We start from the raw sequence: 25437 nt of genomic DNA, 5'->3' as shown, positions 1-25437 counted from the left end.
TTTGAGAGACCCAGCATTTGTGGAAACTTATATCTATACACAATGAACAAGGAACTTTGCCCCGTGATTCTTCGCGACGATCCATATTCCTTCGGATTGGATCATCTCAATTGCCATTCTTTGCGATGGAGCTTGATGATGGCAGAGCATGCCCGGTTGAAATCATCCATGGAGCAATCCAGCAGCCGATCGACGCCCACCGTGACCATCGCGTTTGTGGCAACCTCGCCGCGCCCCGGATTGCTGCTCACTGGAGGAGATTTCCTCGCCTTCTTGCGCTTCTTCTTGATCTTCCCGGGCGAAATTACAACAGGGGATTCCACTTCCACTGGCGTCTCCGGCGGCAATTCATCGCAGAGCGGAGGGGCTGGCACCATATCCCTGCAATGATTGCTGTCCAGGAGCTCTGGATCGCCCTGGCTTGTCACGACCAAAGCCAGAGATCCCCCGGCGCCGCAAAACTCGAGCTCCTTGAGCTCCTCTCCCGGATAATCCCCGAAAGAAGAGGAAGAGACGACGAGGATGTCAAATTCATTGCCGCCCTCCGGTATGATGTGCGCGATGGCGGCATTCGCGTCGTCGTGGACGACGAGCGCTCTGGACGATTGGTCGCTGCTAGGGTTCTGGGCAGCGCGGCCCATCGCAAACAGTGTGATGACGAGGAGATTGACAGCGAGAAAGAGCGAGCGCATGGAGACCTTGGGCGCGCGCGACCTGATGGCCTCGGAATCGAGGGCGAGGAGCAGCGGGACGAGAACCGCGAAGAGGAGAGAGCTCCGGAGTCCCTGGAAGAGGAGCAAGAAGGCAGCCATAGCTTAGAGCTCTAAACGATTAGGTCTGCATTGCGATGTAGCGAGGGAGCGTCGAGAGGAAGCGCGGGCGAAGGAAGAAGCGAGGAATGTTTGCTCTATGTCGTGGAGCAAAGAGACTGTACGGAAGCGTTGAATCGTCTCCCGCTTTTTCCCGCCAATTTTCAAACACTCTCTCCTAGGGTTTTTGCGGGGCTCCGGCTATGGCTGCGGTGCTCCAAGCGCTCGATGCTGCCAGAGGCTTGCGATCCTGGACGTGGCGCCTGGAGGTTTGGGGAATAGAATAACTTTCGCCTTTTGTGGTGGAGGGGAATCCTGCTTTCGTATCGGGAAATTTTGCTAGCATTAGCTCGCCTTGCACAGGTTTATGGACTTGTCGAGCTCAAGCACTATGAGAGGTACAAAACATCGGTAATTGTTTAGAAATTTCTTTGACAACTACTGTTTGCTTTGCTTTTCCTCCGGATTTTCCAGAAGCTGTGCCACTTTAAAGATGAGATTCGAGCTTTTTCCTTGGGGCCTGATTGGCTCCAAAAGCTTATATGCTACCAGAACTCAGGTAACTTAGTTGCATTTCCAATCCTACCATGACTATTCCTATGTGTTAGTCGCCATTTTTGTAAGGATTTGCTTGGACTGGACGGGACGCAATTGCAACATGCAAGAGGTAGCGTAGTTTTTAATAATTCTACGCTAAGGATGACAAACACAGTTAAGCGAATTTCGTGCGAGCAAACGTGTTTGACTCGGATAAATCCATCCTTCTTTAAGATTCACAAGTATGGTCTGTAGCTCTCCACGTGTTCGCTGCAAAAAGAGCAGTGTAAGCTCCGATTGATGTGGAAATGGCGCAACGCTTGACATTGGCTTCGTCTGTTTGCGTTGCTAACATTCCAGGAATACCAACAACGCTCTCCAGGAATGCTTGGCTGGGCGAGAACAAAAAATGGAGGCAAAGTCCCAAACCCGGAGTGCCGCTGCGGCTCACAGGTACTTGACGAGTTTTTGATTTTCCAGGCAGAAAGAGAAAACAGTGCTAGACACGCTTGAAAATTTTGTAGTTCGCGCTGAGAGCAGCGGTGGTGGTGGTGGTGGGGGTGAGCAAGGAACCAGCCAGTACGGGCTTGGTGGTCCTGGTTCCTTCTTTGGATTTGGCAACTTTCAGGAGCGGCTAGTTGGGCGATTCGCTATGGTTGGCGTTGTGGTAAGCTGGATTCGCAGCTCTTCCTCCAAACTTACAAGCGTCTGCAGGCGGCTCTGGTAATGGAAGTTGTGACGGGAAAAGGGATTTTCGGACAACTTGGACTTGATCCACTCCGAGTTCGCTATCCAGTTCTGTTGGGATTCACATTCTTACTGGTGGCAGGCCTTGTTGGCGGCTACGTGGTGATAAACAATCCCCCCGACGAGTCCAAAGCTCCGCCGAACGAAGGAGCCGGAGTTCCCCGTGATCCATTAAAAACTTTTGATCCGAAAGACATGGACAGGCTGCCGACGTATACTCGTGGAGGTGTTGTTGAACGCCCAGACGGACAGGTTGACATTGATTTTCTATTCCTTGCAAGTTTAAGTGATATTTAAGTGCTGCTTTTGCAGAGGGGACGAGAACCATATGTGTCGGACCTGGACGTTAAAGATTAGAAAAACTATCCGTTCACCAATATTACAAGAAATGAGATCCACATGACAAAATGTTACTCTTTTGTGTGGAGTAAAGGTAAGATTTTCCAGAAGGTAGTATTCCTTTCTCTCTTTTTTTCCCTCTTCATTCCCCCATGGCGGAGCTGGCTGAGGAGCAGGTCTCTGAGCTGAAGGAAGCATTCAGCCTGTTCGACAAAGACGGCGATGGTATGACTTCCCAGGTCTCAAGCCAGTGATTTCTAAAAACGTTTTGCATTTGACAGAGCGCATCACCACTCGCGAGCTCGGGGCCGTGATGAAATCCCTTGGCCTGCATCCAACGGAAGTGGAGCTGCAAGATATGATAGACGAGGTTGACAAGGATAAGAGCGGCACAGTGGAGTTCCCCGAGTTCGTCGCCCTCATGGCTCGCAAGATAAGAGGTGCCGAGTGCGAGGAGGAGCTCAAGGAGGCATTTCGCGTGTTCGATCGCGATCAGAATGGCTACATTAGCGCCGTGGAGCTCCGCCAAGTGATGGCGAGCATGGGAGAGAAGCTGGGACAAGAGGAGCTGGAGGAGATGATGCGAGAAGCGGACATAGATGGTGATGGGAACGTCAACTATGTAGAATTTGTCAAGATAATGACCATGTGTAATTAGTTAGCCTAAACACTTATTAAATAATTTCCTTAGAATTTAGTTTAGAAGAAAAAGGTAAGTATAATGTCTCTTAGGCAAAGAGAAAGATTCCTAGATTTGTGAAGTTAAGGATCACAGCAACTACGGGAACCGGTGTCCATGCAACAGTCACCAATTAATGATCAATATGACGGAAGTAAGTATTCCTGAAGTTTTTATTAAGCACGTGTTAGAATAAATCATGTTAGACTAACCTTGGGGACTCGTCGTCGTATACGCGCTGGACAGCAGCATGTACGACGAGGAATGCGTGGCGCCGAGCCCGTTTGCGAAGCTCGCGCACCGAGCAGCCCGGCCCAGATCGCCATGCACCTTGCAAGCGCCCAGCAAGCTCGTCCACTCGACAGAGTTCGGCAGAAACGGCATGGTCTGGACGAGCTCCTCGGCCTCCGCAAGCCTTCCCGTCCGTCCCAGCACGTCTACAATGCACGAGTAGTGGTCGTGCAAAGCGGCCAGTCCAAAGTCGGCCACCATGCTCGTGAATCCACTCCACGCCTCGCGCAGCATCCCCGCGTGGCTGCAAGCGTGGAGGATGCTCGTGAAGCTCACCTCGTCGGGCTGGATCCCCTCGAGGTTGAGGCAGCGGAAGAGAAAGACGGCGTCGTGGATCCGGCCCTTGTGGCAGTGCGCCGAGATGATCGCGCTCCACGAGACGGCGTCGTGGAGCGGCGTGGAGTCGAAGATCCGGGTAGCGGACTCGAGGTCGCCCGACTGCGCGTAGGCCGTGAGGATGGCGCTCCACGCCAGGACCTCGTGCGCGGGCATTCGATCGAAGATGGCGCGCGCATCGCCCACCGCGCCGCTGCTCGAGTACATCCCGATCATGGCGTTCCAGGGGACGTCGTTGCGCTGCGGCATCGCGTCGAAGACCTGCTTGGCTCGATCCAGGCTGCGCGGATCGGTGGCGAAGGCCTGGATCATGTAGTTCCAGCTGAAGGAGCTCCGGAGCGGGACGAGATCGAAGACGCGCTCCGCGCCGGCGAGGTCGGCGTTGGTCGCGAAGGCCGAGATGAGGATCGTCCAGGCGGTGGAGTCGCGGGCGGGGATGGAGTTGAAGGCGAGCTTGGCCTCGCGGAGATGGCCGCGGGGTGACGAGTAGAGCACCACCATGGAGGTGGCGGCGACGACGTCGTGCATGGGCATCTTGTCAAAGATGGACTTTGCGTCGTCCATCCGTGACTTGTGGACGAATGCCGAGAGAATCGCGTTCCAGCACGGGTAGTCCCTAGCGGACGAGGATCCGGCACAGACTCCAGGCATTCGATCGAACAAGCCCTTGGCTTCCTCAAGATTCCCGGACTCGGAATATCCCTGGATCATGGTCGTCCAGGACACCACGTCCCAGCCGGACATCTTTTCAAACAGCGCTTTCGCTTCTAGGAGATGGTCTCTCTGGGTGTGCGCCGCCACCATGGAATTCCACAGTACGAGGCTTCTGGAAGGGATGGAGTTGAAGATTCGCTTAGATTCCTGGATGTGCCCTCGCAGGGCATATGTGGTGGCCATGATGTTCCACGAGATTCCGTTCCACGCCGGCATGAGATTGAAGAGCGCGTAAGATTCCTCCAGATACCCGTGCTCGGAATATGCCACGATGAGGATGTTCCACGACACGCAGTCACGCTGGGGCGTGCAGTCAAACACGTCGCGCGCCTCCTCGAGATGCCCTGCCTGGGAATATGCCTGCGCCATTGCATTCCAGGATACCGAGCATCTCCCGCCCATGCTGTCAAAGATTCGCTTGGCTTCGTAGAAAAGACCCGCCTGGTTGTAGGCGGTGATCATCACGTCCCACGAGACGAGATCGTGAAACGGCATGAAGCGGAAGATCCACTCGGATTCCTGCAAATGCCCGTTTCGGGCATACGCTGAGAGAAGAGTGTTCCAGGAGATCATCTGCCGCTCGGGCATGGAGTTAAAGAGCAGCCTCGACTCGACGAGATACCCGTTCACGGCACTGCCGTTCACGATTGCGTTCCACGAGACGATGTCTCTGCTGGGCATAAGATCAAACGCATCTCGCGCTTGCAACAGATGCCCTTTTTGGGCAAACACAGAAATGATCGAGTCCACGACAGAACATCGCGCTCCGTCATCGAGTCGAAGACATGTTTCGCCTCGTCCGGGTGCTCGTTGTGAGCGTAGGCTGCCAGGATCGCGTTCCACGCAATGACGTTGTGCTGCGGCATGAGTTCAAACATAAACTTAGACTCCTCAAGATGCCCGGCTTGGGCATATGCGGTAACCATCGCAGTCCACGACACAAGGTCTTGCTCTGGCGCCCGATCAAACATCTCCTTGGCTTTGTCAAGGTGCCCGAGCTGGACGAACACGGCGACGATGAGCGTCCACGAGAAGACATTCCGGCGCTGGATGGCATCGAAGGCCGCCCGCGCGCCGTGGAAGCAGCCGCAGCGGCCATACATCTGGACGAGGAGATTGCCCAGGAATGTGTTGGAGGCGATGCCGGCGTCCTGGATCTGTGCATGGATCCTCCGCCCGCGCTCCAGATCCCGCTCCTGCCCGCATTCGCGCACCACCTTCGCGAACGCGTTCTCCTGCTCGCGGAGGTCGAGGCTGTGCGACTGGAGCACCGCGCGCGCGAGCCGCCCCCATTTGGAGGTGCGAAGCATGCATTAGGGCTTCTTCTCTCGCGTTCAAACCAGAGCATATTCTTTTGGTCCTCCACTGAGTCACTTCATCAAATCTCTACCCCGGATCTCGCTCTTAGATTCGGGAGCTTCGTGCGGTTAGGATCAAACACGAGGTGAGTGTATCTTGGATCGACATGTCTCATGCCTTCCTGGCGCTACGCGTCGGCGAGCTATAGAAGGGGCGCAGCGTTAGAAAATGTTAAATGTTCTTTCCTGGTTTCTTGGCTTTCGATCTTGGGCAGAATGTACATGATTTTTCTCCTCTCTGCTGACGTGATCTCGGAATTGGCATCACGATGCTAGCTGGTGACACAATGCAATAATGGCCGTCCAAAGCTCCTGGGGAAAGCAATGACCGTCCAAGCTTGCAGTATGCCTCCGTCCCGAGGTCTCAATCCGAGTTTTGGCCAAAGTGACATGAGCTGCGGACTTGGAGATACGGGAGAGGTATCGTATTTTTCTTGATGTGTTTGTTGTTTGCCTGGCAAATCTTGTTCGAAAAATCATGGCTTTTGTGAAATGTTTCGTTTGGAATTTGATTGTGATTACACACATCGTTCATATAACGCCATCCATTACAGTGGCACAGGCCCGCAAGAAAGCACGGGAACTTCGCAAACAACGCCAGCTTGTTACATTTAAAATACACCGTGAAGCTCCACAAACAAACAGTGTCGGAGAGGCTAAGGTTAAAAAACAGAGCAACCTAGAACGACACAATTGATCGCAGCGATGAGAGAACTCACGAAAGAGAGAGCTTGAGCAACACTACACTCAAAGCTTGAGTAAGTTCCCACAAAACATTTTGTTTCCTCCAACTGGGAGATGAGTGAGATTAAACCATTTACTGTAGCTTATCCTCTCGCAGAAACGTCTAGAGAACAAGCGTCGCTAAAACTTTGAGATTGAAGTTTCTGTATGCAGGCATACACAATGCAAAGCTTGCTGCTTGCTTCGACGAGGCAATCCGGGTTTTGAAGGTTCTTTTTCTTTACTATCTGTCCCACCGATTATACTTAGAATCCTCACAACTTTGCAATTGCAGGAGAGATGTTTTGTTGTACTGCATGCTTTTTACTGGAAGTTCTGTGTTGGTGTCTTTGTGCTTAACATTTCTCTACATTTTCATGTTAATGGTAGACACTATCCCAAAGTTCTTTTGATTCTACTCTTTTTTGCTTTGCCAGCCAAACACGTTTGGAGAGTGAGGAAAGGCATAATGTCAATGGCCTTCAGCAGTATGTCAAGGCTCCTATACTCAGCCGATGAGTCCTTCATCCTTTCTCAGGTAACTGTAACAAATTTTGAGGTTTTCCTCGATTCTAAGTTTTTTATTCTGAAACTGGCGCTTCGGAGTTCCCGCATTCATAAGTAAATTCGACTTTCTTAGCCTGGTTTTCCCCCACGGGAGAAAAGCGTCTCAAGTGTTGCTGCTCATCACGAAATCGTAATTTTCTTTCCGAAGGTAAGCCATCTTCGTTACGAACTCTGGAATGACATAAAATTTGGTTTCTTGTGCAGCTGCGGGATTAGTACGCGGCATGCGAGAAACAGAAAATGACGGCAATTCTACCTCGTCCTTGATCCCTTGGCAAAACAGCGACACTTGTAGGAGTGATCACTGGACGCTCCGGAATTTGCACTGCACAGTTCTCCAACAGATCGGAGACTTCGAAGTCCTTTCTCTTACCGGGAGGTTGCTCGGGCATCTCCTGTGTCATGGATTTTGAGGACCGATGCAATGTGAGAAGCGACGATTCCGGGATGGAGCAAGAAGCATTCACAATGGGTAAGCCAGGAGAATTCTTTCCTTTTGTTCTTTCTCTCTTTTTCTTTGTCTGCGTGTGATTGTATCTCTTTGGTATGCAGCTCGATCGATTACAGTGACGCTCTCACCAGTTCGTTTCCGTGCATCGTTTTCATCTCCTTTTCGTAAGCGTCCACGAGAAGACATTGCGATCCCAAAGGCCGCCTGGGCGCCGTGGAAGCAGCCGCAGCGGCCATACATCTGGACGAGGAACCGGCGATCGATGGCCCGGGGAGATTGCCCAGGGATGTGATCCTGGTGGGTTGTCTCACGGTTAACGTTGTGCGTCTGCGGTACTACCACGGCACGGTGACCAACGGCGAGATGGTCCAGCTTGTCCGAGAGCGGAACGCTCCAGATTGCGCTCCTGGCCGACCACCCGTCGTGCGCACGATGCATTACCTAAGGCTTTTTCAAACCAGAGCATATTCTTTGGGTCTACTATTTTCATAATGCCTGGATGACGTGGCGGATCTCGAGTCAAAATATCTTAGAGCCAGCTGCCTTAGTTCTGGATCTGGGTTGGCCTTTTTAGGGCTCTTAGATGGGAGGGATTTCATGTGGTTGGGATCCATCAGTGTCTGGTTCTACAGAACCATTTTGATTCTGGAACGACATGTTTCATGCCTTCCTGGCGCCATTCTACTCGTGTTACATGTCGGCTAGATACAAGAGGCGTGCAAAGGTTTCCATCCATTTTACGCATTTATAAAAGTCTTCTTTTCGCTTGATTCTTGAGGCGGTGAAATGTCCATCTTAGAATTTATTTTTTTCTGGTCTCTGTTTCGATGATAAAAACGTGATCTTGCAGTACGTCTGGGCATCTGGGTCTCCATCCAAAGTTTGTTGCGAGTCTCGGCGTGGATTCTAGCTGCCGAGTGGACGATTCCCGCTGGGGTTTTTTCGTATTTGCTGTTTGCCCGCAAACATGCTTCTCATGGTGGAGGTTATTTCGCATACATGAAATGTTTGGTTTGAGATGCTTTGTTCATCATAACGTCATCCTTTGCAGTGGCGCAGATCCGCAAGAAAGTGCACGGGAGCTTCGCAACCAAGGCCAGTTTCTAAGCTTGTACATAGAGCTTGGTCGAGGAAAGTCTAAGTTGCTCTCTTTTCTAGACCTACCTATGAACTTCCAACGAGCACCAAAGCTGAGTAACTTTCCTTCAAAGCTTTCAAATCTTGTAAACTGTAGCTTAGCCTCTCGCAGATTGTACAGATCCTTTTGAAAGTGGAAAACATTTGCTTCAGGCTCTTTTCTAGAGGACAAGCGTTGCTAAAACTCTTGTGAGAAGCCATTAAAGTTTCTGGCACTTTAAACTGGTAAGCTTTTATTCTACTGGGATCACTCTGAAGCTGGCTTTTCTTGTTTGTTTGTTTTGTTTTTCTGTATGCAGGCATACACAACGCAAAGCTTTCGACGAGGCACTCCGGGTTTTGAAGGTTCGTTTTCTATTTGTTCTCTATCACAACTAGAGAGTCGTTTCTTGTACTGCATGTTTTTCTTTCTGTAATTACTGGAACTCTTGTGTGTGGGTGACATGTCTTTGGTGACATGTCTTTGCGCTTAACATTCCTCCACGTTTTCATAGACGTTCAAGACCAACAAATCCCAAACCGTCAATTCTTTCAATCTTCTACTCATTATTGAGGCAATGATCGGGAAATATGTATTAGTGTTCTCGTCGGTAAGTATCTCCGCTGCGAAAGACATTGTGTCCCTATTGAAATCGCCGTCGCCATTATGTAAGTCTGCTATACTCTGCCGATCGTCCTTTATCTTCCAGGTAATTGTAGCAATTCTTCTAGCAGTTTTCAAAGTGTCATATATACTAGTTACCGCAATTTGCAAAAGCATCAAACTGTTTGACTTTTCTTGGCTGGAACCTTTTGTTTCGTGCATGTCGTCAAGCCTGAGTGCCTGATTAAGTAATGACTGATTAAACTTTGGGGAAGGAACAGGTTTTACTGGAGCATCATTCTTACTTGAAAAAATCCGGATTTCAAGCAGCTTATTAATTTCGGCTTGTAAGCACACAAGTTTATGCCGTTTCTCATTCTACTATTGTTCTGGTGATATTGCCACTTAATCTGGTAAATCATTGTTCTTCCACAAAGGCACTGTACTAAGCTTGTATATAGAGCTTACTTTGGAAACTATACGTGAATCTCTACAAACAAACAGTGAGGAAAGGCCAAGTTGCAGTTATTTCTAGAGCTAAAAAGACTAACCTTCACCTTCTATGAAGTTCAAACGACGCAACACGCAGCAGCATTAAGTGCTACCCTCAAAGCTGAGTAAATCTCTTTAAAACTTTACAATTTGTATTTTCCAGCTGTGAGATTAGTAACTGTAGCTCAGTCTCGCACGCACAGATTGTGCAGATCCTTTTGTAACTGGAAAACATTTTCTTCAAGCTCTTTCCAGAGAACAAGCGTCGGTAAACGAGAAGCCATTAAAGTTCCTGGCGCTTTAAACCGGTAAGTACTGGGATCACTTTGAAGGCGGTTGATTTTCTTTTTCTGTATGCAGGAATGAGAACGCAAAGCTTACTGTTGGATTCGATGAGGCAATCCAAGGTATTTTTCTTTATTACTTGTCCACTGAAATGCTCAATTGCAAGAGATCGTTTGTTGTACTGCATTTTTTTTTTCTGTAATTACTGGAAGTCCTTGTGACATTCATTTCTCTACATTTCCGGTTTTCTTCTCCGAAGCTTTATGCAGTGATTACAGTTCTTGGAACGAGGCTTTCAACTCGCAAGCAATCTTCTTCCATGGGAAGTAAGAGCCTTTTGTCACATTTTTCATTCAGGCTTAATTTTGCAGTCCCACGTTGATGAACCAAGCAAGTCCTTGTGTAACGAGAGTCGTTCTGGATAATTTCGAGTTGCTGCTCAGCCCGTGCATCTGAAATCGAGACGCAGTTCGTCAAGTTCGCACTAGACCGCTGCGTAAAATGGACAGGCATACATCGATCTCGCCACACTGCTTATCATCAATTCAGCCATGACTCAGGAGCATCGAGAGAAAGCTATAGAAGATGAAAAGCGTCCTCAAGTGTCAGGGAATCATATAATATCTTCTCTTCTTTCCGAAAGGCAAGTCATCTTCGTTGCTCTTTAGGAGAAATGACATAATTGTGCACCAGGAAGTCCGATCACTCTTGCAAGTGGCGCTGTTTTGCCGAGAGGGCAAGGACAAGGTTTCAGCTGAAGGTATTGATGTAGAATTGCCGTCATTTTTTTGTTTCTCACACGCCGCGTACTAATCGCGGCCTGGACAATTCGGAATTTGCACTGCACACAGAATTCCAAAGGCGAAGGCCGTGCTTTAGGCATCAAAGCGAAAGCTTTTCAGCTTTTCTTTTTTATTTACCGGGTGAGTGATTGTGATATTTTCGTGCATTGTTTTCATTGCCAGGATTCTGTTTACGAATCTGCTTTTTTTTATTGGCCGTTGCTGGGGACTTTGCAGGAAAAACGCATCCGAATCTCAATCAGTGGGGGTCTTTTTCGGCAGTGCGTCGAAGCAAAACCAGCGTACTCGGTAAAAAACCTCAGGAGAAAGCTTGCAATCCTTTTTTTTATTATGATTCGGTGTATCTGCAGCAAATCATCTGTGATTCGGACGCTACACTCTCAGCATTTACAGCTCCCCCGCAAAACATTTCTATCAGTCCCAGAGATTACATTCATCGCAAGGAATTGACCCCTCCAAAATCAAAAGCGCAATGGTACTACTGCCACTTTATCTTTTCCACAATCGAAAGCGAGGCAATACACGCAACTTCCATCTCGATTTTTCAGGAAAGTATTACTTGAATTCCTTGTGTGCTAGTGCTACTTCAATCAGGCACAAAGCATTGGATCGTTCCACAGGCTAAAAAATAAAGGTAAAGCGGAAAGATATTTCCTCTCCTTTTAGACACGTGGTCGACAGCTATGCGCTCCTGATTTCGAATGCGCGAATGGATGAGTATTCGAGCTCCGGATAAGCTTTTTGGCCTTCCCCAGATGCAGGCGGCGGGTAGTGTGTGGATCATATAAACCGCCTGTCCAGGAAGTGCCTGGCGCGTATGGGAAGGTAGTAACGGGCGAGAATTCTATAAGAGGAAAGGCTAAACAGTAGAGGGTAGTGGAGCACAGCGCAAACCCTCGTTCCACAAATAGCAACCATCCGGTTTGGTTCACCAGTTAAAAATAAGGCTCACTGCTCCTTCCTTTTTCCATCCACTCCTCCTCCTTCTACCTTTTTTCCTTCTTCTTCCTCTTGGCGAGCTCAATTAAGCAAGCCAGCGTTCTTCTTCTTCTTCTTCTTCTTCTCGATAGGGAGAGGGAGAGAGGCGGTGTTGGGGGGATGTGCGAGTTAGATGATTTCAGGGAGCTGTAGCAGGCCAGGGGGATTGTGCAGGAGGGGAGCAATGGGTCGCGGCAAGATTGAGATCAAGAGGATCGAGAATGCGACGACAAGGCAGGTTACCTTTTCCAAGCGCCGTGGGGGGCTCCTGAAAAAAGCGCGCGAGCTGGCGATTCTGTGCGATGCCGAGCTCTCGGTTATCATCTTCTCCAGCACCGGCAAATTGTTCGAGTACGCGAGCTCCAGGTAGGAGATAAGAGAGAGAATATGAACAGGAGGTGGTGTGTTCTCAAGACTTTTTCTCGCATTTTGAGAGAGAGGGTGAAGGGAGAGAGAGAGAGAGAGAGAGAGAGAGAGGAGAGAACGAGAAGAAGAAGAGAAAGCGAAGAGTGGTGTTTCTTACTTTTTTTTAGTTCCGTCATTCTTTGCATGGGAAGTCGCCATTCTTTGCATGTGGGATCTAGCGCCCAGAAGATGCATTTAATGGCGAAGCTTCCACTTTGGCCCAGGATTTTGCGATTGACATATAGAAACTGTGAGTCTGATGTTTGCTCCTTGTCTAACAGCATGAAGGACATCCTGGAGAGGTACAGCAAGTGCCCTGAGAGAAATCCCAGCAGCCCGCTGGATGTTGATCTCGATAACGACGTAAGTCCTTAGCTTACAACTAGATAGGTGTATCTACCATGAATTGTCTTGGGTGCTTTTCTGACAGTACTGGAATCAGGAAGTGGCAAGGCTCAAGCAGAAAATCGAGCAACTGGAGAACACAAAAAGGTCATTTCTTTTGTGGAGGTTGATGATCATAGAGCGTCGTTGTGGTCTCCAGGCATATGATGGGCGAGGAGCTCACTTCTCTGACAGTGAAGGAGCTCCAGGAGCTGGAGCGAATGGCTGAGAACGGATACAATGAGATCCGAGCGAGAAAGGTGAGGATCCCACTTCAAAAAGTTTCGATATGTTTTGAACTGAAGTGTGTGTATCTGAAATTGGTTTTGATCTAGTTGACACTGATGAACTTGCAGGAGTCGCTTCTCATGGAAGAGCTCGAGGAGCTCCGGCGCAAGGTGCGTCCAAACTTTCCTGTCATTATTTGCATCATCTAGTTAACTTTCCACGCTGGAAATATCTAAACACTGTTCAGGAGCGTGAGCTGCAGGACGAGAACACTCAACTTCGCGAGCAGGCACGCTTTGATCTTTGCTATTGAAGCTCTTGAACAAGATTGTGGTTGATAATCCCACAGGTCGAGGCAGCGGAAGGGATAGGAAGTCACACGCTACGTTCGTTTACAGTGCTAACCGAAGCTCGAAGCCCTTCGGAAACAAGGGAACCCACGACGATCACACCGGGAGCTCAAGCTCAGGACAACTTGAGGGACGAGTCCGACACCTCTTTGCAACTCCGGTGAGCTGAGATGGGATGGCTTTCTTCTTTTCTTCCTTCCTGATCTTTGAAGTTGGCTTGGCGGATTTCTAGGTTATACGTTGATACGAATGGAGATGCCAGTCCCAGCTCCAATGGACACAACAAAGGAGAGTAGAGCACTTGAAGCAAAGGACCCACCCCTGCAGCATATACTAATACTATAAGCTTTGCTGATTTTGACTGAAAAAATAACAATACAGAAACAGAGAATTAGCGTTTCTTGAGGCTTGCCTCTTTCTCTTCTTTGGTCATGAGCCACGGCGTCACTCCCAGTGTGAAGCTTGGGGCCACTGTAGTCTCCAAAACGGTGCTTCTGTTCACTCCAATCACCTGTCGGTCTTTGAAAGGAGGCTGCTTCCCATTGCAGCGAAAACATTCCTTGTTCCTCGCGAAGTTGACCCCTTGGCAGCTACAAAAGATGGCAAGATATTTTGAGCCGGGACAAACTTAAAAGCTTACTTTGGACATTCCCAGTCTCCCCAACGAAGCTCTTTTGGCGGTCGTGGTGCGCTACAGTCGTCACATACTAGACTTCTTGCCAAGTTCTTTTGATTGCACCTGTGACCAAATAATTAAGCCTGAAAATTTTAATCACGAAAGGCTTACTTGAAGCATTTCCATTCTCCTGTCCGGAGCCCACATGGAGTACTGCATCCGCGACAGAACTTATTGCCACTAAAGTTAAGCAATTTGCACCTAGGAACAAAAGTAAACATGAATTTTTTGTTATTTTTCCTACCAATGGCAAATAACTTACCTTGTACATCTCCAGTTTCCCGGTTGGACAGCCGTCTTTTCCATTTCTTGTTGACGCTCGACGACAGCATGGGGATTCTCAGCGAGGAACACGAGCTGCTGCAGAATGCTCCTGGTAGTTTTCTCGACATCCTCTGGCAGTGGCCTTTTCTCAGAGTGATCACTGACCGCATCAAATCCAAACTGAAGAAGAAGCCATAGAATGTCGCTGCTCTCCGCAGGAACCGCAGACGGAGTACTTTCGCAGCTCGCTCTGGAGCAAATGTTGCTGTGGCTACAAAACTTGCAAACCTGAAGTGAAGGTGACATGTGTCGCTACATGAAAACGTAATAAAAGCTTACATCCGATTCGGTCAGGTTTAGATACTTTCTCAATCTCTTTCCCGAGTTAACAATTCTCCTGTCCGTGTTTGGGCATCCGAAAGCACCAAAAACCATCAAGTCATCCTGTGACAAACGTCTGCCAAGCTATCAGTCTACAACGAGAAACGGAAAAAAAGAAAAAAGAAAAAAACTTACTGCAAAACATTCTCGTGCGTGGAACAGAAGCTCATTGCCGCTGCTTTGATTTTCTCCTCCATGCTCATGGCATTGTCAACTTTGTCCATCGTTGATTTCAAGTGCGATGTCTTCTTGAGGTGCTGTATAAAGGAAACCCATTCCGGCCATGGGTGCACGAGATCTACGTTCCGAGGGACGATGGAGCGCTTCGCGATGGCGGCAGGCTTTTCCTCGCCTCTAGAGACACCCTCGCTGTGAAATAAAGGCTCCTCTTCACCATTCTTTTCCTCCTCCACCTTCTTCTGTTCGACCACTCTCCCTTCATGTTTGCCGAGTTTTATGAAACATTGCTCGAATGGTCTCACACCGCCAAGGTCCTTCGACAGTTCTTCGCTTTCGCAGCTCTCAGCCACAAACTTCCCACTCTTTAGCCGCTCGATCTCCTTCTGGAGCTTCCTGTTCGTCTCCATGATCTTGAGATTCTCCTGTTCCTGTGCTACCAAGGCGTTTCGCAACGCCTTGAGCTCCCGGGTATGGCCGCCAGAGACATCATCCTCCATGCCACACACGTCGATTTTCATCCTCTGGTTGAACATCGCGATCGCCTGCGACTCACATTTCCGTGCCTCGAGCGCCACCTTAAGAGCGCCGATTTCCCTGTCCCGAGACTCGGCCAGCTTCCGGCACAAATCCGCCCTATCGTCGGTGACACTCTTCCTTTCTTCGATCGATTCGCAGCCGTAGGCCCTGAATGCGCCGTAATATCGACTACTGGAGCGAAAGAAAGGATTACCTCGCGCGCATTCTCCATGGCGGCAGCGAAGAATGGAGCTCCTCCTCAGCGCCATAAACCCTCAACCCTCCATTTTCTTCACGGATTTCGATTTTAGGGTTCTTGGGAGGAGATGTACCAATGGAGGAAATTCCCCTTCTTCGAGGAGAAGGCGCTCGGATCTGGCGCCGCGGCGGAGCTGGGGGAGAACATCGTGTGCAGCAGCAGCGGCAGGGGCCAGATCGTGCTCGGTGGCGACGATGCCATGGTCCACGTCCTGGATCGAGGTTTCAAGCTCAGCTACAGCTTCCAGGCGCATTCCACGTCTGTGCTCCACGTCCATCAGCTCAAGGCAAGTCTCGGTTTCGTAGCCCCTGGTGCTGTTTTCTCATGGATCCTCGATTCTCGTTTTCTTAGCAAAGAAACATGTTGGTGACTGTGGGAGAGGATGAGGCTGCTTCAGCACAGGTATCTTCCATGTCCCTCAAGCTCTGGGATTTGAGTAAACATCAAAGCGAGGGCCCGAGTTCTAGCAGAATAGATCCAGTCTGTGACCGAGCTTTGAGAATCTTCTCAAATAAATTTCCCGAGGCAAAAGTAAGTTGTTCTCCACATCCAGAGAAAGGTTTCTAATGTTTTCCTTTTCCAGATCACTTGTTTTCTGGTCTACGAGGAAGCACCTCCCATCTTGCTCTTATGTTTTGGCTTGGAATCGGGCATCGTGTATTGCATCCGTGGTGATATTGCTCGAGAGCGAATCTCACGACTCAAGCTTTTAGTTGATCCAGCAACGGCCACGAGTAGTGCTTCGCCGATTACCGGTTTGGGACTTCGACTAGATGGTCAAGCACTACAGCTTTTCGTAGTAACGGCGGCGACTGTGAATCTTTACAACATGCTTCAACACCCTCCTCAAAAGCAAGTCTTGGACGGGCATGGTTGCGATGGTCTCTGCGTGGCTATGAGTGATCGACAGGTAAGTTCTACACGTTCTTCTCTTTTTTCTTGGGCTGACAATTGTTGATGGTTTATAACTTTATAGGAGCTTGTTATTGGAAGGCAGGAAGCTATTTATTTTTATGAGGTGGACGGTAGAGGTCCCTGTTGGGCTTTTGAAGGCGAAAAGAAGTACGTTGGCTGGTTCCGCGGATATTTACTTGCTGTTATTGCAGACGCCCGTAAGAGCGTGTTCAACATCTACGACCTTAAGAGCAAGTTGATCGCTTATAGCTCAGAAGTGGAGGATGTTGCGCAAGTATTTTGCGAATGGGGCATCATCGCAATTATCACAAAGGACCACAAGGTTACGTGCTTAACAGAAAAAGACATGAACAGCAAGCTGGAGCTTCTCTACCGAAAGAATCTCTACCCGGTTGCTATAAGCCTTGTCCAGAGACAGCAAGCAGACGCTGCAGCCACTGCTCAAGTTATGCGAAAGTATGGGGATCATCTGTACAGCAAGCAGGATTACGACGAAGCTATGGCGCAGTATATCAAAACTATTGGACAACTCGAGCCTTCTTACGTCATTCAGAAGTTTTTGGACGCTCAGCTCATTCAGAACTTGACGCTCTATTTGGAAAGACTTCACGAGAAGGCACTGGCATCGGCAGACCACACAACCTTGCTACTCAACTGTTACACGAAGCTCAAGGACGCAACTAAGTTGGACAAGTTCATCAGGGGGGACGAGCAGACGGGAGGACAGCTTCGGTTTGATGTTGAAACGGCGGTGAGAGTATGCAGAGCTGCTGGCTACTACGAGCAAGCACTGTACGTTGCAAAAACCGCGGGGTTGCACGAATCGTATCTCAAAATTCTTCTTGGAGACCTGGGAAATTATGTTGAAGCACTGGAGTATATATCAGGACTTTCACCATCCGAGGCCGAGGTTACGCTAAAACAGTATGGGAAAATACTGGTCGAGCACAAGCCTGACGAAACCACGGCTACTCTCTTGACACTATGCAGTAGTGATGGCAATGCTACTCACACAAGCAGCAGCAGTGCTCCGCCACCGTCACCGATGGAGTTCGTGCACATTTATGTTGACCAACCGAGGTGGCTGATAGTTCTCCTGGAGCAATACCTTGTGAAGGTAAGCAGCTCCCCGATAGTGAAAGACATTCACAACACGCTCCTGGAACTCTACCTGTCCGATAGTTTGGCTTCTACTTCTCCCGAGGAAGAGAGCTCTAGTTCGTCGCGAAAAGCTCAGGTTAAGAAGACGAGATCTTTCAAAGACGCGGTGTCTAACACCCGGGAGACTGCCGAAGAGAGATCCTTGCGCTTGCAGAAGTCACTGGATCTACTAAAGAAAGGATGGGGTGCTCACGAAGAGGAGCCGCAATACGATGCAGCACTGGCGGTGATGCTGTGTGAGAGGCATAAGTTTCGTGACGGGCTTCTCTTCCTTTACGAGAAAAAGAGACTCTTCAAGGAGGTGATGTCGTGCTACATGAAAGACAGTGACTACCGCGGCCTCATCTCCTGCTGTGAGCGGCTTGCGGACACGAGCAGAGGTGGCGATCCTTCGCTCTGGGCCGATGTCCTTGCGTACTTCGGGGAGAGAGGGGAAGATTGCTCCAAGGAAGTCAAGGAGGTGCTGGGATACATCGAACAATACTCGCTCCTGCCCCCACTGGTGGTGCTCCAGACTTTATCCAAGAACCCGACACTCACTCTCTCGGTGGTGAAGAACTACATCGCTACACAACTCAAGCAAGAGTCGAGGCAGATCGAGGACGATCGGAAAACAATCCAGAAATACGACGTGCGTTCCTACCCGCTGCTTTTTATTCCCACTCGTGTTCTAAAGTTGGCGATGGTTTGTGGTGCAGGAGGATAATAGGCTGATGAGGGCCGAGATCGAGGAGCTGAGAACAAAGCCCCGAGTGTTCCAGCTGAGCAAATGCACGGCCTGCACCTCGATCCTCGACTTGCCGGCCGTCCACTTCTTTTGCATGCACTCCTTCCACCAAAGGTGCCTGGGTGACAACGAAAAGGAGTGCCCGGTCTGCGCTCCTTCGAACCACACGCTGCTAGAGATGAAGCGGAATCTGGCACAGAACGCCACGGACCACGACAGGTTCTTCCAGCTCGTCCGGAACTCGGACGATGGATTCTCCGTCATTGCCGACTACTTTGGTCGTGGCATGCTCAGCACTCATCGTCCTTAGCTAAGGTGGGCAACTTTTAGTGTGTTTTTTTTTTCTTCTCTTTTCTCTAGAGCTGTGGCTGATTTCCTCTTATCCTGTTGGTGCAGAAAGAAAGCTTCGCTGTTGATGTCACTCGAGTGTGTATCGGTCAGTGCTCGAAGTTTCTAAAAAGGCCTCTCATTTCCACGCCCTGTGGAAGTCAGCAACGCAAGCACACGGCGCAACATGGCTTGGCGAGTGTGCCCCCACCAGCGGATGTGTAAAAATCTTGACTCCTGCGAAAGGAGCATCGCGCGAGGATCATGACGCACGCATCATGGAAATTAAAAAAAAAAGATGAACTCACATCGAGGTAAAAAAGGAGAAGGTTGGTTTGACAATTTTAACTGCAAGGTCAGAGTGTTGCTGGGTGAAAAGAGAAATTGGGAAAATTATTGTACGTTTGCCTTCGAAGTCTTTGTGACGCGGGGGTGACGGGCACGAAAAGATCACTCAACTCAGCAGCAAGTCGTCAAGATGACGATTCATTTTGGATCTTTATTCTTTTCCTTACAAGGTTTTTCGCAAAGCTTTTATTTTGGTCACTCGAAACAAAGCAGCACGTCCATTTCTTGTTGCGTCAGTTTTCCTGCAATCCTCCGTAAAACGTCCCCACTTTGCAATTGCTACTTTCTTACACCACATTTCCTTTTTTTGCATTTCTTGACAAATGGGGTTCTTCCTTTTACCAAAAACAAAGAAAAAAAAAAAAAGATGCTAAGGGTATAGAACCTGATAATAATTGCTATGCGCCTCTGAGAAATTCCAATCCCTTCATTCTTGTTTTGACACCACTCCACTTACGCTTGACAAGCAAAGAGATACAACAGCTATGTCAGCATTCACCAAGGAGCCATATTTTGCAAAACAGCAAAACATTCTAGCCATTATATCACCCCAATGGAACCAATATTCTATTCCATCCTCCCTCCTGCTGCTACACCAACCAGAGCAGCCAGAGAAAATCCCACCATATGAAATTCCATTCCCACTTGGGAGTGCAAAAGAGATACAGGGGAGAGGACATGAGAAGGGAAATACTACCCCCAGCCTCTATTTAACAAGTCAGGAGATCCCGAAAGGAAAACAAAAAAAAAGAAGAAAATAAAAGCAGGGAAAACAAACAAAGTAAGAGAAATCAAGTCTTTTGGAGGCACACTCTTTGCTGAGAAGCTTTTTCCACTCTTCTCTTGTGGTTTGATGTTATGCTGCTTTATGGTGGCGTTTGATTCTGGGACTTTCTTTCATAGCCACAGAGCCCCTGCTTCCTTGAGCTGGGGGACAAGCTCGCCGCTGATATGAGAAGCCATGACTTTATCCAAGCCACCAACGAGCTTACCCCCGATGAAAACAGTGGGAGACACCTGGGAAATCCCTGTGAATCTGGCCAGCGCCTTCTCGATCTCGGGCCCGTTCTTCTCCTCGTCCAGCTCGAACACCACTGGATTCACTCCCAATCCGCACAGCAGCCTCTTGACGACATGACTCATGCAGCAGCCACTGCTGCTGAAGATCACCACCGCGTTCTCCACCGCCAGCTTCTCCACTACTTCCACCGCCGACGAAGACGTTGATTCGGCCGGCGCTGCATGGCCCATGAGCGGCAGCACAATGGCGCTCTGGCTCGACACTTCGTTCATCGCCACACCTCCTCTGAGATGTTGTAGGGAGAACTAGAAGATCAGAACACTGAGAGGACAGGAGAGAAAATCTTGACAGGATGCAAGGGATACTTAAAGCATCTGATCCAATTCTTTCCAGACCATGCAAGGAGAATTCTTCATCCGCTGTTCTAAAGAGAGAGCGAATAGAGGCCTTACAGAGCCAAGAGAGGAATCGACACACGCTGGGTGACTTTGGAGTGGTCAGTCAATCAAGCCGGGCACGGTAAGGCAAAGGGATCTGATCCCAGAGGATTGGCCAGTCAAACGAGAACTGGAGACGAGCAAAGACTCAGAGTCTCTAGATGGAGATGGAGAGACGAGAGTCTAGACGAGAGAGATAAAGAGAAGAGAGGAGAAATCTACTAGCTGTGTAAGCCCACAATCCGAGATATAACTAACAAATTCGGCCCAATTTCCCAGTCGCCGCCCGATGATTGATTGATCGAGATCCATCGCCCCGAGACAACACCACCAAAGTTTGCTCCCCCTGAACTGGATCGATCCTCCTCCAAAACCAACGCCAAGAAAATGAATGAAGGAACGACGAATGAACAAGGCTTTGTGCTTGTGAGGGTTTTTACCCCCCTGGTTTTACCAGCTTTTATACGCGGAAAGTGAAGAGGTAATTTCGGCCCATGGCATGCCGCCATCATGCCTACATCATATGGTCATGGGCATGATGCCAGCCATAGCTCACGAATCGGCCACGTCACACTGGCGGTGGGACCGCATGACGTGGCGGCCCGTTTCATGTGTGTACGTTTGAGGCTTACGTATATTGGCCTTGTATTGTAGAGATACACCACAAATGATTGATTAGCCCTAACAAAAAGCCTTGCCAACTTGGAACATTTGTTGGATAGCTGTCGAAATTTGATTTGACCTTTGCGCTCGAAAAGAAGCTCCATTGCTGGGGCGAGTGTGACATGGCCACGTCCCATGCCACCTGGGCCAGCTCCCCCGTGACGTCACCAGATAAAGTAGATTAAAGTGAATCAGCTGACGCCATCACAGCACATTCCGCGGCGCGCTTAAATACGCATTTCTCGTCCGTCATGCGGCATGGTGACATCGCCATGGATGGCATCATGGGGGCATCGCCGAATTCCTGTTGGTCCACGTGGAGAGCCCCGGTTGGCCCAGATTATTGTTCCCTCTTACAAACCACCTGCTGGTTTGTCATAAGAGGACCAGGTCCTCGGCCCCCCTGTGTTGTGAGGTTTGGACAAGGAAAGGCATTTGACTGGATCTGGTCCTAGGTATGCGAATCTTTGGAGGGAGCTCCAGATTTTCTTTCTTCCCTGGCCTTCATATTTCTATCAAACTTAAAATACAGTAAGCACGCCATTCAAACAAAAGAGGAAAAAAGGATGGGTTTCCAAGCGGCGGTGGTGGCGCTTTCACGCCAGCAGCGCCACCCCCATGCCCATGCACAAGAATGCTCACGAAAATCACACTTGCGTTGTCGGCGACAAAGTCCCTCTCTGTAACTTGCATTGCGGAATCTACACATAGTTTAGCGATTGATTATTTAATAGCTTGGAACTTGGAACAAAAATCTCAGAGGAGACCCGGACGTCGATAGCTCACATGGGGATGCATCCTCCCATGCCGGGCACGAGGCTTGTCTGCGACCATGTGGCTTTCGCGGCGGATTTGTAACGATTGATCCAGCGACCAGCCCATTTGCGAGATACCCTAAAACCCCCGTGACCTAAATAATTTACCCCTTAAAACCTAAACCAACCATCCCTAGCTACGACTTCTCAATGCACGTGATCACGCTCCCCTGTTTGACCGCTTGACTCTACGGTGCCCAGCGCAGGAGCTCCCCGTGATCCCGCACAGTGCATATAGCCGGTGAAATCAAAAAGGTGAAAGGTAAAAAGAGTCGGGTAACAAACCGGTGGGCGTAAAATGCAAAGTGCCTGGATAAGGTGGCGTACGGCATGACGCCAAGGCTCCTCAGAGAAGCACATGTTTGTTGATCAGTGAGGGGTCCCAGTTCGTAGCAGCAGTTGTATGTATGGGTGTACGGCCGTGCTGGTTGTGTACGCAGTGTGTGCCACGGCCCACAAGCCCGCAGTTATCTCTGGCTGGTTGCTGCCTGTGCGTGACGTAAATTCCCGAGCTCGGCTGTTGTCACTGTCTTCTAGACGCACTCGTCGATCCACAGGCACAAGTAGGAGCAAATGTGTTGCCCATTTATATCGATTGAAGCAAACTTGGCTTTTCGTTGTCACACGGCACTTAAGCTAAAGACGCGCGGCGTCATCCTGCGTGGTACGGGGAAGACGATCTTGTTGTTGGCAAAGACAGAGAGGGAAGGACGTCATCGTGCCCCGAAATTGGGGGTGAAAATATGGAAACTGTTTTGGCAAGACGACATGCATTCACGTGTTGGTGTCTTGCAGGTGGCGATGCCATATTTGCATAGAGCACGCAAAGATACGGGCGCTGCTAGGGTGGCGGGGGCGAACATGCATGGTGTGGTCATCCGGGTCCCGTGGCGGTTTGACTTTTTTTTTTTTTTGTCCCTTTTTTTGTGGGGTTTTGTTTCATTTAGAATTTCTTCTCTTTGCCCGCAGGGGATAAAAGATGGAGAATGCAACTTGGTGATAGGGCAATCTCATGTGCGCCGTCAGCAGAGACGCAGAGGAAAAGGTCTGTCACCATGTGTGGAGAGAGAGAGAGAGAGAGAGAGAGAGAGAGGGGTTGGGGAGCATGCATTGTATTGTAACCACCGACATGGCCCTGGAGCGTACTCACCAAGAGCAAGGGAGAATTTTTGGGCTGAAAGTCTTGCATAACGACCATCAGTAGCAGGTGTGTGTGTACCTACACATGTTTTACGTGTGTCTTATATCTTGAGTTTCGATTGTAATATTAGTTTTACAGTCTTGGGGCATAGGACTTTTAACTATGTAGTCGTTGGATACTGCTGATGTCACGAAATAATGATGGCAATGCTGGGCAGTTGGCAAACCCTCTCAAAGTTGCCAGCAAGCTTGTACAACTTCACCCGCTCACATCTAACCTACTATGTCCCCTAGCTGCCTGAAGTGGAATAACTTGGATTTCAGATCATCCCACTAACAGTGCGGAATTCACATGGAAACACCACAACACTGGGACACTTCCAAGTTACAACTTATGACCATGATATTTGTAACTTACCTACTGGTTTGCAAAGGTGACCTTTGTGCAGGGAAAGGAGCAACGGATGGATGGAAGCAACGTATGTATGTGACCTACCAGGTTCTCAAGCCTGCTTTTGAACGTATGTTCTAAAAGAGAGGTAACCTCTATATGCATGAAGAATAAAACAGGGAAGATCAAAAGCACATGTTCTTGGTTGTAGCAAGTGGAGTGAGTCGACGAGCGATTGGCGCTGCTCTGCGAGCACCGGACAAGTGTCAAATTCTTGTTTAATTCGCACAGCCAATGAGCACCTAAGATGTGCCAGTCTCCCATTGGCCAAGAGCAAAGTTTTCCAACGACCAGGGCATGCTATTGGATGGCTGCGAGCTATGGTTTTACTGTTGTATTTCTTACTAAAATTATGATTACGATAATTATGATTGATTATCAATAAAGAATGTATATTTGAAAGAACCAAAACGCACCAACACTGTACAAGAATTTTCCACTAAATATTTAATGATTTCTTTTAGAGTTATGACAATGTAAATTCTATATTATTAAAAACAAAAAATTTCACCTTTATAAAATATATATTTTTCTATACATTTAGAAAATGTCAAATATATAAATTAGAAATTATATTTATTAATAATATTAAGAATTATGAACCTATTACAAAAAATTGTTTCTTACCATCAATTGTTAATGCTTCAATACTCAATTAATGGGCTATATTCAAGTATATTAGAATGTTTAGTCCATGTATTTTTCTAAAATAGTAAAATTTGAATAAATTATTTTAAAATTTAAAATTTAATTATTTCTCAAAATTATATTTTTAAACTATTCTTATAAAATATTATTAATAAGTGTCCAGTATCTTCTATTGTTAAAATAACAAGTAATAAGAATTTTAAAATATAGAATTTTAAAATTTTAGAGTGTAGCAATGCTTGGTTTGCTTAATAGTAATTTTATTATTACTTATTAATCCAATTGGTCAAGTAAAGTTTATAATTATAAACATGTTTGTAATTTATAAACACAACATTAATCTTATTTCATATCAACCATTAGATGATAGAATCAAAAAGAATATACTAGAAAGGGTTTAAGAAAGTTTATAAATTTTAAATATGTTTATAAAATTATAAATACAAGATTAATCTAAATGAATAACAACCATTAGATGGTAGAATATCCAAGCATATTCTAGGTATATTCATTACCATCTTAGTCCCCCTACAAGTTTGCTTAAGAAAACAAAAAATGTATTATATTTCCATGTGTGAACCTCACATCATCCCCTCCTTTTAGAATGATGGAAGATAGTTAAGGTTCTCTTGTGAATGGGCCGGAATCTAGAAGAACATTAGGAGGGGGCATCAGTGGATTTGTAGGTGGTGCCAATGGTTCTTGATCCCTTTGTATAAAGTGTTTTAGTTGTTGTATATGTATAATTTTTGAAGGATTGGCTTGTTAAACGTCATGTTGAACCTCATAAAATTTTAATTCAATTTTCCGCAACACTTAATACAATCCTTTCTACTGAGGAAGAAGCCCTTTAGACAAACCATGTACCATAAGATTGGAAAAACAGATTAACACCAAGTTATTCACTTTGTACTCTATAGGAGGACAATGATGGGAGTTATAGCGCTATTGTTGTTCCACTTATATGCAGTTTAGGTGTTCAGCAAACTTTACTCAGATAAGTGGAAGAATGTTCATTAAATACAGATCCCAAGATCCTAACTCATGGCAATCGGGAAGATAAACTCAACTCCGTTAGTAATATCGGATCATGACTATATAAAAGTTTATATGGTGAAGCACCAATAGAACTCTGCACACTTGTGAAATATGTATATAGAAAAAACAGTAAATAACCATCCCAATTTGAAAGATAAAAGTTTATGTACTTCGTGATCATCCTTTTAAAGATCTAAATGAGCTATTCCATCAAACTATTTGACTGTGGATGATAAGCACTTGTGAAAGCATGGCGTATCCCCAATTGAGACAT

General features: G+C 47.9%; 8 protein-coding genes across 16 annotated transcripts; 5 read left to right on the top strand and 3 right to left on the bottom strand.

Annotated features, from left to right (window-relative positions):
* The first annotated feature begins 1595 nt into the window (after positions 1-1595).
* LOC9662710 (neo-calmodulin) lies at positions 1596-3129 on the top strand. Of its 5 annotated transcripts, XM_024662038.1 has the most exons (6): positions 1596-1632; positions 1707-1799; positions 1871-2013; positions 2061-2345; positions 2406-2657; positions 2714-3129. In XM_024662038.1, the coding sequence occupies exons 5-6, from the start codon at positions 2585-2587 to the stop codon at positions 3088-3090; spliced, it is 450 nt and encodes a 149-aa protein (XP_024517806.1). In that variant the 5' UTR covers positions 1596-1632; positions 1707-1799; positions 1871-2013; positions 2061-2345; positions 2406-2584; the 3' UTR covers positions 3091-3129. The 5 variants fall into 5 exon arrangements, 2 of the variants coding, with proteins under 2 accessions (XP_024517806.1, XP_002988317.2); XR_002990614.1 differs by having other exon boundaries at positions 1603-1799; positions 1850-2013; positions 2714-3100; XR_002990613.1 differs by having other exon boundaries at positions 1603-1799; positions 1844-2013; positions 2714-3100.
* A 189-nt stretch (positions 3130-3318) lies between these two features.
* On the bottom strand, positions 3319-5133 carry LOC9636625 (pentatricopeptide repeat-containing protein At4g02750). The gene has a single exon (XM_024662002.1). It carries the CDS (start codon positions 5131-5133, stop codon positions 3319-3321), a length of 1815 nt encoding a protein of 604 aa, XP_024517770.1.
* Positions 5134-5219: 86 nt separating this feature from the next.
* Positions 5220-6733, top strand: LOC112341615. The gene is made up of 2 exons (XM_024662037.1): positions 5220-6230; positions 6365-6733. The coding sequence occupies exon 1, from the start codon at positions 5238-5240 to the stop codon at positions 5898-5900; it is 663 nt and encodes a 220-aa protein (XP_024517805.1). The 5' UTR covers positions 5220-5237; the 3' UTR covers positions 5901-6230; positions 6365-6733.
* A 16-nt stretch (positions 6734-6749) lies between these two features.
* LOC9636624 lies at positions 6750-11516 on the top strand. 3 transcript variants are annotated; one of them, XR_002990616.1, is made up of 11 exons: positions 6945-7248; positions 7305-7572; positions 7653-8275; positions 8402-8536; positions 8603-8913; positions 8988-9033; positions 9183-9336; positions 9553-9684; positions 9733-10071; positions 10124-10170; positions 10308-10588. XR_002990616.1 is itself a non-coding variant. In XM_024662039.1 (11 exons), exons 7-11 carry the CDS (start codon positions 10600-10602, stop codon positions 11412-11414), a joined length of 516 nt encoding a protein of 171 aa, XP_024517807.1. In that variant the 5' UTR covers positions 8543-8913; positions 8988-9033; positions 9183-9336; positions 9553-9684; positions 9733-10071; positions 10124-10170; positions 10308-10599; the 3' UTR covers positions 11415-11516. The 3 variants fall into 3 exon arrangements, 2 of the variants coding, with proteins under 2 accessions (XP_024517808.1, XP_024517807.1); XM_024662039.1 differs by lacking the exons at positions 6945-7248; positions 7305-7572; positions 7653-8275; positions 8402-8536 and adding exons at positions 10742-10808; positions 10900-10971; positions 11068-11139; positions 11202-11516 and having other exon boundaries at positions 8543-8913; positions 10308-10691; XM_024662040.1 differs by lacking the exons at positions 6945-7248; positions 7305-7572; positions 7653-8275; ... (2 more) ...; positions 8988-9033; positions 9183-9336 and adding exons at positions 6750-6763; positions 10742-10808; positions 10900-10971; positions 11068-11139; positions 11202-11516 and having other exon boundaries at positions 10308-10691.
* On the top strand, positions 11372-13596 carry LOC9662709 (MADS-box transcription factor 23). Of its 3 annotated transcripts, none has more exons than XM_024662035.1 (9): positions 11372-11485; positions 11533-12195; positions 12516-12597; positions 12677-12726; positions 12779-12878; positions 12954-13016; positions 13094-13135; positions 13196-13356; positions 13429-13596. In XM_024662035.1, the coding sequence occupies exons 2-9, from the start codon at positions 11963-11965 to the stop codon at positions 13490-13492; spliced, it is 795 nt and encodes a 264-aa protein (XP_024517803.1). In that variant the 5' UTR covers positions 11372-11485; positions 11533-11962; the 3' UTR covers positions 13493-13596. The 3 variants fall into 3 exon arrangements, with proteins under 3 accessions (XP_024517803.1, XP_002988315.2, XP_024517802.1); XM_002988269.2 differs by having other exon boundaries at positions 12665-12726; positions 12975-13016; XM_024662034.1 differs by having other exon boundaries at positions 12665-12726.
* Positions 13528-15487, bottom strand: LOC9636623. The gene is made up of 7 exons (XM_002988177.2): positions 15428-15487; positions 14653-15381; positions 14476-14593; positions 14135-14424; positions 13984-14073; positions 13837-13935; positions 13528-13786 (listed from the first exon to the last, which is right to left on the bottom strand). Exons 1-7 carry the CDS (start codon positions 15436-15438, stop codon positions 13588-13590), a joined length of 1536 nt encoding a protein of 511 aa, XP_002988223.2. The 5' UTR covers positions 15439-15487; the 3' UTR covers positions 13528-13587.
* A 27-nt stretch (positions 15488-15514) lies between these two features.
* Positions 15515-19174, top strand: LOC9662708 (vacuolar protein-sorting-associated protein 11 homolog). The gene is made up of 6 exons (XM_024662033.1): positions 15515-15758; positions 15824-16003; positions 16056-16382; positions 16449-18179; positions 18247-18590; positions 18672-19174. The coding sequence occupies exons 1-5, from the start codon at positions 15540-15542 to the stop codon at positions 18583-18585; spliced, it is 2796 nt and encodes a 931-aa protein (XP_024517801.1). The 5' UTR covers positions 15515-15539; the 3' UTR covers positions 18586-18590; positions 18672-19174.
* Positions 19175-19359: 185 nt separating this feature from the next.
* On the bottom strand, positions 19360-20825 carry LOC9636622 (glutaredoxin-C1). The gene has a single exon (XM_024662041.1). It carries the CDS (start codon positions 20241-20243, stop codon positions 19848-19850), a length of 396 nt encoding a protein of 131 aa, XP_024517809.1. The 5' UTR covers positions 20244-20825; the 3' UTR covers positions 19360-19847.
* Between the last annotated feature and the right edge of the window lie 4612 nt (positions 20826-25437).

The sequence above is a fragment of the Selaginella moellendorffii genome, unplaced genomic scaffold (assembly GCF_000143415.4).
Source record: "Selaginella moellendorffii unplaced genomic scaffold, v1.0 SELMOscaffold_87, whole genome shotgun sequence".
Taxonomy (NCBI): Eukaryota; Viridiplantae; Streptophyta; class Lycopodiopsida; order Selaginellales; family Selaginellaceae; genus Selaginella; species Selaginella moellendorffii.
Note: the sequence above shows the minus strand (reverse complement) of the source record. Positions and strands in the feature narration are given on the sequence as shown.

Bases quoted from the DNA above. Each gene is read 5' to 3' on its own strand.
- LOC9662710 (XM_024662038.1), top strand. From the start codon at position 2,585: ATGGCGGAGCTGGCTGAGGAGCAGGTCTCTGAGCTGAAGGAAGCATTC. The intron at 2,658-2,713 runs GTATGACTTCCC...TGCATTTGACAG, and splicing joins GTTCGACAAAGACGGCGATG to AGCGCATCACCACTCGCGAG.
- LOC9636625 (XM_024662002.1), bottom strand. From the start codon at position 5,133: ATGCCCAGCAGAGACATCGTCTCGTGGAACGCAATCGTGAACGGCAGT.
- LOC112341615 (XM_024662037.1), top strand. From the start codon at position 5,238: ATGTTTCGCCTCGTCCGGGTGCTCGTTGTGAGCGTAGGCTGCCAGGAT.
- LOC9636624 (XM_024662040.1), top strand. From the start codon at position 10,600: ATGACTCAGGAGCATCGAGAGAAAGCTATAGAAGATGAAAAGCGTCCT. The intron at 10,972-11,067 runs GTGAGTGATTGT...GGGACTTTGCAG, and splicing joins TTTTCTTTTTTATTTACCGG to GAAAAACGCATCCGAATCTC. The intron at 11,140-11,201 runs GTAAAAAACCTC...GTGTATCTGCAG, and splicing joins AAGCAAAACCAGCGTACTCG to CAAATCATCTGTGATTCGGA.
- LOC9662709 (XM_024662034.1), top strand. From the start codon at position 11,963: ATGATTTCAGGGAGCTGTAGCAGGCCAGGGGGATTGTGCAGGAGGGGA. The intron at 12,598-12,664 runs GTAAGTCCTTAG...CTTTTCTGACAG, and splicing joins ATGTTGATCTCGATAACGAC to TACTGGAATCAGGAAGTGGC. The intron at 12,727-12,778 runs GTCATTTCTTTT...TGTGGTCTCCAG, and splicing joins CAACTGGAGAACACAAAAAG to GCATATGATGGGCGAGGAGC.
- LOC9636623 (XM_002988177.2), bottom strand. The intron at 14,425-14,475 runs GTAAGCTTTTAT...CCTTCACTTCAG, and splicing joins TAAACCTGACCGAATCGGAT to GTTTGCAAGTTTTGTAGCCA. The intron at 14,074-14,134 runs GTAAGTTATTTG...TTTTGTTCCTAG, and splicing joins GGAAACTGGAGATGTACAAG to GTGCAAATTGCTTAACTTTA.
- LOC9662708 (XM_024662033.1), top strand. From the start codon at position 15,540: ATGTACCAATGGAGGAAATTCCCCTTCTTCGAGGAGAAGGCGCTCGGA. The intron at 15,759-15,823 runs GCAAGTCTCGGT...TCGTTTTCTTAG, and splicing joins TCCACGTCCATCAGCTCAAG to CAAAGAAACATGTTGGTGAC. The intron at 16,004-16,055 runs GTAAGTTGTTCT...TTCCTTTTCCAG, and splicing joins ATAAATTTCCCGAGGCAAAA to ATCACTTGTTTTCTGGTCTA.
- LOC9636622 (XM_024662041.1), bottom strand. From the start codon at position 20,243: ATGAACGAAGTGTCGAGCCAGAGCGCCATTGTGCTGCCGCTCATGGGC.